A 13,887-nucleotide genomic window follows, 5' to 3' on the forward strand; every position below is an offset into this window, starting at 1 on the left:
CCACTCCTTTTTTTTTTTTCATTTGTACCACTGCATGTTCGGCTGTCGATTTTTTTCCCCTTCTTCGGAGCCTTGTGCTAACCTCCACCCTAGCACCCCGGCCCTGCTTCATTCGCATATTAGCATCGATTGTAGATGCTTCACGTCTTAAGATCCACCAGGACATCTTATAAAATATTTTTACACAGAATACTATATGTCGGATTTATTGCAGTTTTCTTACTTTTTACATTTGTTTCACGTAAATGTGATTTCTATTGCAACACAAATATCAAACACCGTTAGGCCTATTGATGTTTTTTGAAGTTGAGGAAATTAATAGATCATATAACTTAAATATTTTTACATATTTGTGTGAGATTTGTAGTAAAATCTTTTTAAAAATGTAATTATAAACTGATTCAATTCAGCATCGTGACTATTTATCGTAATGTTTTTATGGTTCTTCAGAATACCAAACTTACATTTTAAGTAAATAAGTATACTATTAAAATGCGCATTTGTCAGTCTATGCTTACTTTTTACTATTTGACAACTGCAAATCAACAACTTTCTAAGTGATGAGTAATTACGTCTTCGTATGTTTCAGGATTGAATCTACCTACCATGTTATAACAAAAATTCATACTAACCAAAATTGAAATGGAACATTTAAGTTTACTTTGTATTCTATGCGGTAAAGATACGGAAGGAGATACTGTTGTTGTTACAAAAGGGTTGAAGACAATAACAGAAGCAAGCATTCTACGAAAGGATGGGCTCCACAAGAACTTGAAAGGAAAATCAAGTGTTCGAGTACACAAATCGTGTAGGCAAAACTATACGAGACCATCACGTATTAAAGCTGCAACTACATCATCACTAAGTCCTGCTGTATGTATTCCATCAACATTATCGCCTGTTTTGTGAAGTGTATGAAATAATTTTGACTACAAAAAAGATTGCATTTTTTTGTGGGGAAGAGGCTTTTGTCGATTCTAAGATTGCTTTGTATCGTAGGAATAAAGTTTGTATGGTAGCAACATTATAAATTAAAGATAGTTTGATGCAGAGATGTGAAGATTGGAGCGATGAATGGGGAGATCAAGTGAAAGCACGCATTTTAAATGTAAGTGACCTTGTAGCCCCAGAAGCACGATACCATAAAAACTGTCATGACACTTTTTCAAAGACAAACCCAAGTGAAGGATTTGTAGGCAGACCGATGACGGATAAAGAATCTTTTTTAATGTTGTGCAGTTACATTGAACAAAGTGATGAATGTCAATATTCAATTCAAGAGTTGCAAGATATAATGGCATGCATTTCAGGGGAAAAAGATACATATTCCGACAAACACCTGAAAAATCTTCTTCTATAACACTTTAAAGAACGCATTATGGTATCTAATGTTTCAGGTAGAAAGAACATTGTGTGTTTGTCTGATACTGTCCATAAAATTATTGAGACCTGGTGCAAAGAAAGAGATAGGAACCTAGAAACGGAAAAACTTAGGATTGTATGGGCTGCAGCTGACATCATTAAAGAAGATATTCAAAAGAAGGCATATGATCATGAAACATATCCAGGTACCAATGACATTACATGTGGAGGAGAACATTTAATACCAAATACATTAGCAGCTTTCACACAAAGAGTTACGAAAAAAAAAAACGTTTCAGAGTTTGAAATGATAGACAAAAAATGTGTAGTCATAAACCAAGCTGGAGGCGTACTGTACGTAAGCCAATTACCACATCTAAACCTTTTGCACCAAACGATCTGTTGCACATAGTGTCATGTTCATGTAAATCTGCATGTGGGAACTATTGTGGATGTCGAAAGACAGGTTTACATTGCTCATCTATGTGTGAACACTGCAATGGTCTTTCGGGTAACAATGCAACAGCCATAGATAAAGATGAAGATGCAATTGATGATGTATAATAATGTATGTAGGCGTTGAGTCGTAACGTTATGAATAGATCTGTTTGTAAAATACATTGAAGTACTTTTGTTGTAAGTAGAAATTGTCTATACAAATTAAATAGCATGATGTGCAAATAATACCTACCTTGGAAGTAAAAATGCACATAAAGAAGTGAATAATTCAGTAAATGTCACAACAGCTTGAAGTGGGTGGGTGGGTGGTCCGTGATGCTGTGGATGATACTGATTGCACTTTATCACATACTGTGAATAAGCAGTCATGTATTTTAGTTCACAGCTGCCGGTTTTTGCCAGTCCGGAACACGGCGGGTCCATAGGTGGTGGATAATTGAACGATCCTATGTGGGTTAGGGTTGAAGCCCCCCCGAACCAAAACTGGCAAAAATAATAAAAAAAATTAAACCAACTTTGTTTCTGTATTCTGAACTAAAATTGTATATATAATTTATTTAGAATAATTAGGAAGAATTACAAGTAACGTTTAAGGCCAGCTGAGCGAGCTTGAATAGGGTGCGGCAGATTGCTTTTAAGTCCGGGTTGCGAGAGGTGAGTTCTTGGTTTACTTACGGCCCTCTACTTCATGTTATCTTCATCCAAAATATGAAAAATTAATACCGTTGGAAAGCTAAAGAATCATTCTACACTTTTTATCTTAAGTATTTCGTGAAATTTTCCCAAATTAAAATTTTAAACTTAAATATTCTTAACAAACTTAACATAAAATTGCAAAACTTGACATTCCTCAGCTAATATCTAGTTAACTGCTAATCTTAGAACAAAACTATACATAACTTTATTGTAGATAATAATATAAGGAATAAAACGATATAAAGAAAATTTGACTGCGATAAATAACAACGGAGATATGAAGAGTAATCCAAATGCTTGCAAATCGGATGTTTAAGGGTGGGTAGGGGGGAAGCACAGAGGGGAGGGGTGGGGACTCTTGGGAAAATACACCTCTTTTTGGGTCGTAACACCTGCCAAAAGTTCAGTTTGTCTCTAATTTTTCCCGACATTTATACATTTTTTCCTTTCATTTCCTGGGCTATCAGTAGTCGTCGGGCGATCGCTGCCAGGCGAGGCCGCGTTTCGGCGGCTCGCGGTTTTTTCACCCGGTGCGGTCGTATTTGAGGCCATACTGATTTTTGTATGATTACAGATTACGGATCCTGAAAGATTTAAGCGAAGTTATATTGTTTTATTCATTTTTATCGCCCGGGCTGCGAGCATTTCTCGACAGGCGAATGTATGACTGGAATGAGTGAGCAAATTATTGAAAGTGTTTGGATTCGTCTGTGCAATATTCTAAGTTGAAAAATAAAAACAACAAAAATTACAATCTGCGTTCATCTGTTTATTTTTGTATGTAACGAACCGTTACAAGTTTATTATGTTTGTTCCCAAGTTACGATGAAGATGCTATTAGTGAAGACAGTGAAGAAAGGCAAATTTTACAGCATTCCACGACTGCTAGTAGAGCTCTTGCTACAGAACAAGTAGCATAAATTCAATTTGTTCAAGTTCCAGAGGAAGATTCTGCTCCAGGAAGTTTGGCTTTGATTGACAATCAATTCTTGGACTCTGAACACACAGTACCCATAATCATACAAGCTCCATTTTTTATAGAAATGTGACACTATCAATTGATTCAGGCAATTAAATTATTTCTAACTAGCGACACCCCCCCCCCCCCCCCCCCCCCCGGCTTCGCACGGGTGCAATGCTGATACTAAATATTCTACAGAATGTCTTAATATACCAGCCCCCAGGCCGGTACCCGCCGCAACCGCTATGTCCCTGCATTTTAAATCTGTAATATCTTCGAAAATATTCATTTAAATTACATGCTGTAAAGGGCCATATAGATCTATATTAAATGCACAATGTATTTAAGATACTTAATTGGATAAGGATTAATACTTGTATTGCTTAAAATCGCTTCGTAAATAAGCCATTATTTCTTGTAAAAAGTAAAGGATAAAAAATGGTTATTGTGGGTTATCCTTAAGAGATAGACATATACCAAAGCGGACATTTTTGTAGACCTTTTTAAGATGTACAATACTGTAGTACATTATTTTGATTTATCTCGTAGGGTTCAGCCAGCGTTTGCAATGTAAGCGCAAAAAAAATGTGTTTATTTACGATATCACATTAGAAACCTCTAAAATATTCAGTGTTTCTCTACTATATGATGCATGTATTATACATATAAACCTTCCTCTTGAATCACTCTATCTATTAAAAAAACCGCATCAAAATCCGTTGCATAGTTTTAAAGATCTAAGCAAACATAGGGACAGACAGACAGCGGGAAGCGACTTTGTTTTATACTATGTAGTGATGAATTCAATCACAAAAATACCTGTTCATTTGCCACTTCTTTTTCTGTAGGTGACAGTGTACTTCAACTAATGTCTCTTAGAGGATTGAGTTTTCACATATCTGTTAGAAATTATATTCTTCACTTGCCAGTGTGTTGTATGTCAATTTTTTTTCATCTGCGTCAATAACTCAGACAATTCGCCTAGGCCAGGGGTTGGTAGACTTTTGAGTGAGATGAGCCAAATATTAAGTCAAAATTTTCTCAAATTTTTTTAGAGAGCATCAACATGTGCTTTCTCTGTATCTACATGGAATTTTTAAGATGATAAAAAAACTAGATTAAGTCAAAATATTTTATTTACAAATTCTACATGAAGTCTTAAAAATAAATGCTACTTAAGAAAAAACATAAATGTAAAAAACATATGGTAGTCATTAGTAGATAGTCATTACTAGAGCTCTACTGATAAAAAAAGAAAACCTAGATTATTGTAATTAATAATTAATTAAACAAAAAGCACCGGTCGAGTGCGGTGGCAGGCGATGATGACAGGTGCGAGCACAGGCTGAGGACATGCCTTGTGATTGGGCCGCTTGATTTTGTTTGACTTTTTTTTGTACTGTGGCAGCGCAGTGAGTTGTAGTGCCGTGAAATCCTATAAAAAGAGCTGAATGCGGCTCTCGAGCCGCGATCTGCCAACCCCTGACCTAGCACTACAGAAGTGAGTAGCAGTCCTATCTCAGAAATTACACCCCGTCATGTTGAATACTGACACTGTGAATAATACACATAGAATTCACAGTCCACAAACTGCAGGTGTAACACTTGTCCCTAGTTAATATAAATCAGGTTTACAGGTAGCTTCTCAAAAAATTAAATTTCTTACTAACTATGCAGAAACCACACCTATCTTTTTCTGTTGCATGCATGGATATCCCAAGACCCCATACTACATCACTTATGAAACCCCCTTGTGAAAAACCAATTTTAATCTCAAACGTTCCTCCACAAAGAAGAAATTTTCAAGAAAACTATTGTAGCTACCAATGATGCTAAAGTTAATAGGGGAGTGCAAAAGGTTTCCCAAATTTTGAAGGCATGTCAAAATCAAGCTACATTTTCCTGGAAAAAAGAATCATTTTTGTACTATGTTTCAGAGATTGACATGAAGTTTTGCTTCCAAAATATGGTGTGAAGTTGTTTGTCCTTCACAATACTTCAATGATGTTTTTTCAAAGGATGTTTGGGACTTACTTGTTAAACAAATAAACATTTATAGTTTTTAGCAGACAGGTAAAGCTATATATGTGTCAAAATCATAAATGAAGAATTATATTGGCAATGAAATTGCAATGGGGATTGTTGCTTTACCCACATATACAGATTATTTGTCTAAGAAATACAAATACAAACCAGAATACAAGAAGTTTTTCATGTGTTATACCTAATAGTATTGAAGGTGCTAACAGGGTTTGTTTACCAAAGTTACTGACAAAGATTATGAAAAAGAAGGTACAAAAAATTAATTCGAGTTTGTTTCTTATTATTGTGAGAATTCAGTGGTATTACTTCTGTTATTCCCCTAAAACATTTTGAAGCTATAGGAAGAAACCTGCACTTTATTAATAATGATAAGCAAGATGATGATCAATACTTAAAAATTCAACCTCTAGTGGACATCATTTGACTGAATTTCTCCAACATCCAAAAGGAGGGAAAATATAGTACATATTGACAAAATGATGGTCGATTACAAGGGTATTTGAGCAGGCAGCAGGTGGCAGTAATAAAAAAATACCTCAGATACAATAGAAAACCACAGAGGGCAACAATCAAGATAGTTCCAAATGAAAATCATAAGCGCAGTCAGAGCCAGAGTTTCAAGTGCAATGATGTAAACCAAAGCACTGATGTTTGTAATGTCTGTGCTAAATATTTTTGTGGAAAATAAATAAAATTGTTAAAAAAATTAGTCTGCTTAGTTTATGATGTAAAAGTAAACACTCTAACAATAAATATGAAAAATTATACATTCCTTGAAATGTTCAAATTGTATAGGTTTGTGAAAGCATATATACAAGAAAAGCATACAATTTAGAGTTATTTTATTTTATTTTTAATTCATTTAACACTGATATTTAATGTAAAACACAATTTAAAAAATATATGTTAATTTTTTTTTTTTTACATTGAAACCAAAGTAAAAATTACCTGTATAAACAATTATTTACATTGAGGTCATATTGACCTGTCATGAAAGTTCTAGGTGGTATCAAAAGTTGTGAGTTCTAATTTAATGGATTATTCCAGGCAGTGCACTATAAACGACCCACTCAAAATGCAATATATTGAATATATTAATAAAAATGAAATAAACGACTGCACAGTTTGTTACCTTGCACTGCGGATGGATGGTATTGCACTACGACTAGAAGCGAGCGGAGAGAGCAGAGAGCACGGTACCTGACTGCCTCGCGGAGCGCCCGGCTCTCCTCCCGCGGGGACGAGGGGCGGTGCTGGTGGAGCATGCCGGGAGAGGAGACGGCGTGGGGGGACGGGAGCAGGAACGGACCCGACGCGGCCAGCCCGCCCCTGGAAAAGGAATGGGCGGAGAAGAACTCGGGAGTGCCTTCGACGGTGGTGTTGGGGGTGGAGGCGGAGGGCAGCGCCTTGGGGCGGCACTTGGGGGTGGTGGGGGCGGTGGGAGACGGGATGGCGAGCAATCGCGGGACCCAGACCGGCCAAGACGGAGACCTACGGTTACGGGACGAGAAACACACAAAACACGTGAAAGAGGATGAGCATGCACTGCAAGAGGGAAGAAATCAGTGACCATACAGCTTAGTTCCATGAGCACAACACATCAATCATCACATTGTACTAATGTACAGTTGAACAAGCACTATAAAGCTTCTACTATAACTACATACTAACTACATAATAACAATCAACAGGTATCCAAAATCATACTTAAAAACCAAACGAAATGTGTTTAAGGCCTTACACATAGACATATATCATAACTTGCAATGATGAAAACTAATACAGTACCACATATAAGGTTGTAAAAGATCGATGTATCATAAATTAAAGGAGTTGAGTACATTATATTGAAATTTTTATTTTTGTACATGAACTCATGGTCAAAAATAAAAAAGGTTACTTCCATACATATCATAATGAATTGTTTTATTCCTATCTGTGAGTAAGAACTATCCATGTCCTGAGTAAGAAACACCTGAAGATCGAACAAGCATTTATTTTCTGCTCAGGATAGACCTGAAGGTCACTGACATAGCATGGTTCAAAAGTCACTGTCTGGAAAGAGCCCGATCTAACCTACTTTCATTAAATATTGAGAATATTTAGAACAATCCTCATAAAAATGTTCACAAATTCACTCACATTTCATACTGTGTTTTAACTCATTCTGATGTAATCAGCAATGTTCAAAACATTTGATCTCTAAATAAGGTTAAGTTTGTCTCCACACAACCATTGGAATGACTGGGTGCAATCATTCTTAAATGGTTCCAAGAAATCTGTACTGTATTAAGATGATTAATTTTTGTTCAATCTAACTATAAAAAAGAATATTCATTTTTTACAAATGGATAACGTGATATATAAACAACTTTAAGACCTTCAGTGTAGACAAGAGAACCCACTCATTAAATAATAAAAAATAATCTTCTGAAAAAAATTCACAAACAACTTAAACAATATACTGTCCATTCTGATTTTATTTTTGACAAATATTACGGAAAAAATATAATCTAGCATAAAGTTTTTAAAGCATCTAAAAACAGAAAATTTTTTGTTATTTTTTTCTTACAAGGTGATAAATTTACACTTGTAAAAATTAAAAATGTGGTCTGAAATGTGTACAAATACCTAAACCAGAACACTACCAAGTCGTGGATGGACATTTCACACTATTTTCTTACATTTAAATCAGAAAATAATTCCCCCTAAATTTAATGACTTTTAGGCTAAGCCTATAGGTAGGTTAACTATTTAACTAACGAATACTGCCACAAATAAAATAAAATTTTAGCTGTATCCAAACAAAGGCTCATCGAGAATGATTGCCAGGATTCAAAACGGTTATTGCAAAAGAAGTATAAAATGGATGTACCTCAAATTTTCATAAAAATTTCAAATTTTAGTCTTAACTTAGTTCACGGTGACATGGGTGCCATTTTAGATGTGATAATGTCTATATCGTATGCAATATCCAGCCACATCTTCTGAGTTGTGTCCACAGTTACAGTTGCAATTTCTGCAGCGACGCTCTCTTTTAAAAACCTGGCTGTAAGGTTTCTGTGTGACAGTGAGACTAAAAACATGGTATTCCCAGAGGAGCAGGAGCGGGTGGCCAGACTACTCTGTTCACTTTGCTCTCATGTGAGGTGGAGAGGCAGTATATGGACCACTTGACAGAAGGCTCAGTTTGTGCTGTGGTATGCTGAACTGAGATTGTTTGTCGCAGCACAATGGAAGTGGCGACATATGCATCCACGAAATTGACAAAAGCCTGAACCTGTTGCTGAAAAAGGGGATAAAAACCAAAAATTCCACACTTTTTGTCTGTCGTTTGGTTTAATTTAATGCTACTTATTTCACTCATTTCACTGGATACGTTCCTTTTCTTTGTCGCAACACCACTCTACCTTATAAATAACAGTGTCTCTAATTATATCATCACATTGAAAATGGTACCTGTGATCACAAGAGTCATAAAATGCCATTCCTCACTATTCTTCTACACTTGTTTCAGTTATCACTGTATTTTAACCTTGATTTTATTAACTTGATGTACGCCATTGCTAAAACACATGTATGTCTGTAGAAGAAAACTACAAAAAACACAAAAGACAAAAACACAAATTAAGCAAAAAATTGCTGTTGTCAACAGGATATAAACACCACATAATATTCCATAAAAGGAATATGGTCAACAAACAAAGAAAAACAAAGAAAAATGGACTAACAGAACGAAAAAAAAAACCACAAATGATGACAGCACAAAATATTGAACCCAAAAAAATTCAGCACAACAGTTGAAACGAGACAAAAACACAGCAAAACGATAAAGACGAAACAAACACAATAGTTTTCCAAAAAAAACAGAAGAGAACGAAAAAAAACCCGCAAATGATGACAGCACAAAAATATTGAACCCAAAAAAATTCACCACAACAGTAGAAACGAGACAAAAACACGACAAAACAAACACAATAGTTTTCTAAAACAGAAACAAGCGACGTTTCGGGAACTGCTATCTGCTTCCGTCCTCAGGCAAAGACGCACATGGTACGAAAACACAGAATGATGCGACTGAGTATTTGCTTCATAAAGAAAAATCCATTGATACACTTTGAGGATTGAGTAGGTATTTATTAGCACTTTCTGCATATTCTACACTACATAAGAAAATATGTGTGAGACACTTATAAAGTTAACATTGTCTTAGTTGAAGAATTGGATCTTCATTTTCAACTTAGAATTTGGAAAAATGGCTTCACACATCCCTAAGCATAAATTATGTATCAATCGCAGATAGCAGAATTCTTGAGTAGATAATAGATAGCCGGTTCAGGCACATGGTTCGAGGTGCGGAGTCAGTCGGGTTAACACCACGTCTGGCAAATTTAAAGACATCACAGCCACACAAGGTCATGACGACCATATCGAATAACTCTGTCCACCATATTAGACTATGCCATATTAATTAAATACAATTTAAATTTAATAAAAAATTTAATTTTTTTTAAAAATGGTGCATATACTTTTGTACGCACGTTAAAAAGTTATACTTACTTGGCATGATTAAAAACTAACTTTAATTTTGCATGCAAATAATTTATAGAAATGATATAATAAAAGGACTGGAGTGATATTATATAGACAGTTGGTAAAGTAAAAATTCATTAAAATTAAATAAATTTAAATAAATATTCAGTATTCAATATTTACATAAACATGTGTAAAGTTTTAATTATTTAATTTAGTAAAATAATACATAAATTTTAATTAATAATGAAAATCAATAAATATGCTGAATGTTTATTCTAATTTAATAAATTAAATTTTTTATTTAATAATATATAAAAAATTACTAATTTATAATGCCAATAAATTGTTTATATGGGAACATAACCTCAATTATATAAATACACTAAGAAAATACATTTTAAAAAGTTTACAAACACAATTTTTATTTATAAACACATTTTCTATGACTGAATTCACAATAAATAAATGTTTTTAATTATATCAATCACTTAAGTATAAGATTTAAAAGCAGATATACATAATTTTTATTTTTATGCAGCCTTTTTCTGTATGTAGCTTTATTCCTGTAAAAGTTTTGTCATGGTGTGCGTGCATCGTAAAAATTCATTTTAATCATTTTTCCATAATGTGTTTAAAGAACTATAACTTCAAAAAGAATATAATGGAAATGGGGTCTGATTTAATGTATGTTTTTTTTTTTTACATACAATTAGTCACTTTATCAAGATAATTCATAGAAATAATTGTGCTCATTTAATGTTACGAGATCAAAAGGCTACTGAATTTTTATTTTTTTTTTATTTTTGATTAATTACTGAATTATTAAACTAATTTAAGAAGTCGTCTGAGACAATGCAACAAGCACATTTTAACATAATAGTAATGCCCATCAATTTTAATTCTTAGTGAAATAAAACCAAACTCACTTTACCATGTAATAAGTTAGCAGTTCCTATTAATAATTTGTTGATCTATGAATAATACATGGAAACTTATTTACTTACAAATTTAGGTCTGTTCAATTAAACATAGTTCACTTTTTTGTTCAAGGTTATTGTGCTTACATTATTTATTTTTACTGAATGGAAAAAATAAAGGCTACATAGTATGAAATAACTGAATCAAAAGACTTAGCTATGTACAGTAGAACCCTGTTATAATGTTTTTCAAGGGAGCACAAGAAAAAAACATTATAAGCAGGAAAATGTTATAAGCAGGAAATCTCAATTTAGCACTTAACAATGTTCGAGCTTTGTACCAATGGACTCACCAAGCTATGTAAACAACTTTAATGTTAAAACCAAAGATACTTGATACTTGATACATAAATTTTCTGAAACAAGCCAACAATTTTTCAACTTCGTCTTGTTCCCTGGTTAAATTTTGTTTGTCTTTAATGATACACAGACACATTTTTTGTAAAATTGTCTCACGATTCATGATGACAACATTAAGAGTGAGAACGTCTACTTCTTCGCCACCTGAAAATGTTTAATTTTGGGATTCCTACATATGAATGAAAAAAAAAAAAAATTATTTGTAAGCAATAGAAAACACTTTTAGTTATGCCCTCGCTCAATGGTTGGCAACTTAAATATCGTAGGACTATGTACGTGCATCTGAATACCCACTGGAATGGCAAGGAAGAGAAGAGTTGACTAAGGGTGCCAACTGACACGTAACTATGAACATTGTGTACCTTCAGTATATTGCATAAAATTGTATTTTAACAAACTTCATGTATTGTATGACAGTGATTGTAAACATAAACATACATAAAGGAAACTTTTTATCGTAAGTGTTGGAATAATTTGGTTTTAAAACATTTTTTCCCCATTTATTGAATGTTAGAAAGCAAACATTATAAGCAGGAAATTACACTATTTATGAACGTTATATGCAGGAAATAAATACATTGTCCTTATGGGAGAAATATTGGGACTTTAAAAATATGACATTATAAGCAGGAACATTATAATAGGGTTCTACTGTATTAAAAGATATTACAGTAATTCGATACAGAAAAAAATTAATAAATCATTTTTGCTTAGAGTACAATTTGTATACTGCAATATTCAGTTATTGAAAAAAAAAAATCTGGTGACAGGATGTGAACCAAATCAGAAAAAACTGCAATATTTTTGTACATGCATGCTTTGTCACTGCACTACCGAAACACAACATGAAAGGAATGAGATTATACATAATGAATATAATAATGCTAAATTTCTAACATATTTTTAAAGTTAAGATTACCCCTATCTATGACTATTTAACTATACAATTTGTATTCAAAAAATGTTTTTCTACCAAAAATTTTCATTTGCACAAAAATACTATTTGTGCGTCCCCCAAAGTTTACGAATTGCAACACGTAGGTCCGCCATGATTTTTGTACGTAGGCTTTATTTCATCATATGAAAATTTTGTAGCATGGTGCACACACATCATAAAAATTCAATCTGAACTTTTTTTCATAAAGCACATAAAAAAGTATAACTTCAAAAATTTTTACTAAAAAAAAGGCTTTTACATAATCTACCTGAAGTAATGTTTTAAGCTGGACTAGCAATTTGGTAAAAAATTGTGATAAAAAATTGTAGAATCACTTCCAAATACCAACAAAAACATTTCCATAACAAAATCTGAAAGTTCTCGGTTTGATTCCAAATGGAAGGCTTATAAAATAAAAATCACAAAGTAACCTTCCTTTGCAATGTCTAACAGTAGTGTTCTTCCAAGTCATACATTACTCCTGAGAATGTGATGTCATAGCACCATACTGAATTCTCTTTTTGTCTGCTATTGAGTATGCTAGTGTGACACGTCATCTTGCCTTGTTGTCAAACACCAGATTGTCAGCCATCATGTCGGTCACTTTGGCCGCCATTTCAAAATCACTTAAAAAATAATAATTTCAAAAAATAATAATAATAATTTTAAAAATTCAGACATTACAAAAAAAAAAAAAAATGAAGGAATCACTTCTGGTGCTGCTAAATTCCTTGTCACCAGCTGCCATTTTGAAAATTTGAGTATTATACTGGACAAAAATTACAGAATTCTTACACAAAAAAAAAAACATTTAAAATTTTTAATTACCTAATTCATCAATTTTGGTCCTTGGTTTAATACCCCATTAGTGTAAAAAAGAAAAAGTAATTTAATCTTAAACACAATTTTAAAAAGCAATTCTTCCAATACCTTTTCGACGAGCATACTGATCCTCTCTCTGAGCAAGGACTCTATACATGGAAACTGCCAGACTAAGTAGTGATACCATCATTAGGTCCATACAAGGCGTGCCATATGACCACAACAGGAACTACAAAAATGTGGATCAAACACCTCTGAACCAAGAGACCTTTAGTGCCGATACTTGGTATGCCATACACACAAGTCAGGACCAATGACAAGCATTTAGGACATATAAAAACTGCAATATCTAAAGTAACCATTAATAGCTGCACATTTTACCTACTGTCAGAGTGCAAAATTTTTAGGGTTAGATTTTTATTAAGATACTCATAATTTGTGGTAATCATCCAGTTAACAGAGTGGCTCTGTAGGAAGCCTGTGGATGTTGACTCTTGTGATGACTTTTTGTAGTTGTTTTTGTTGATTTTGTTGTAGTTTTAATCACGGTAGACATTAATTGCCATTTTAGTTGTTTATTATGATTATGTCACATTCTGTTGTATGCATTAAAGCATTATTATTTCTGTAAGATCAAAAGGCAAATTTTATGGTGGTAAATTCTGCTTTTGAAAGTAACTAAATGAATGGATTTCAGATTATTATACCACCCTAGTAATTGTTAGGTTGTTTGG

At 33.5% G+C, this 13,887-nt stretch overlaps 1 protein-coding gene across 3 annotated transcripts in view; it reads right to left on the reverse strand.

Annotated features, from left to right (window-relative positions):
• The window catches only part of LOC134527479 (early estrogen-induced gene 1 protein), a 134,009-nt gene that overhangs the window by 50,173 nt on the left and 69,949 nt on the right, over positions 1-13,887 (reverse strand). The window contains exon 6 of one of the 3 annotated variants that reach the window (XM_063360182.1): positions 6,722-6,850. The exons of 1 other annotated variant lie outside the window; for it this stretch is intronic. In XM_063360182.1, coding sequence (XP_063216252.1) covers positions 6,722-6,850 — 129 coding nt within the window. Of the gene's footprint in view, positions 1-6,721; positions 7,013-13,887 lie in introns of all 3 variants that reach the window. One more of the 3 variants, XM_063360181.1, reaches the window with a different exon arrangement.

Source organism: Bacillus rossius, chromosome 1 (genome assembly GCF_032445375.1).
Source record: "Bacillus rossius redtenbacheri isolate Brsri chromosome 1, Brsri_v3, whole genome shotgun sequence".
Lineage (NCBI taxonomy): Eukaryota > Metazoa > Arthropoda > Insecta > Phasmatodea > Bacillidae > Bacillus > Bacillus rossius.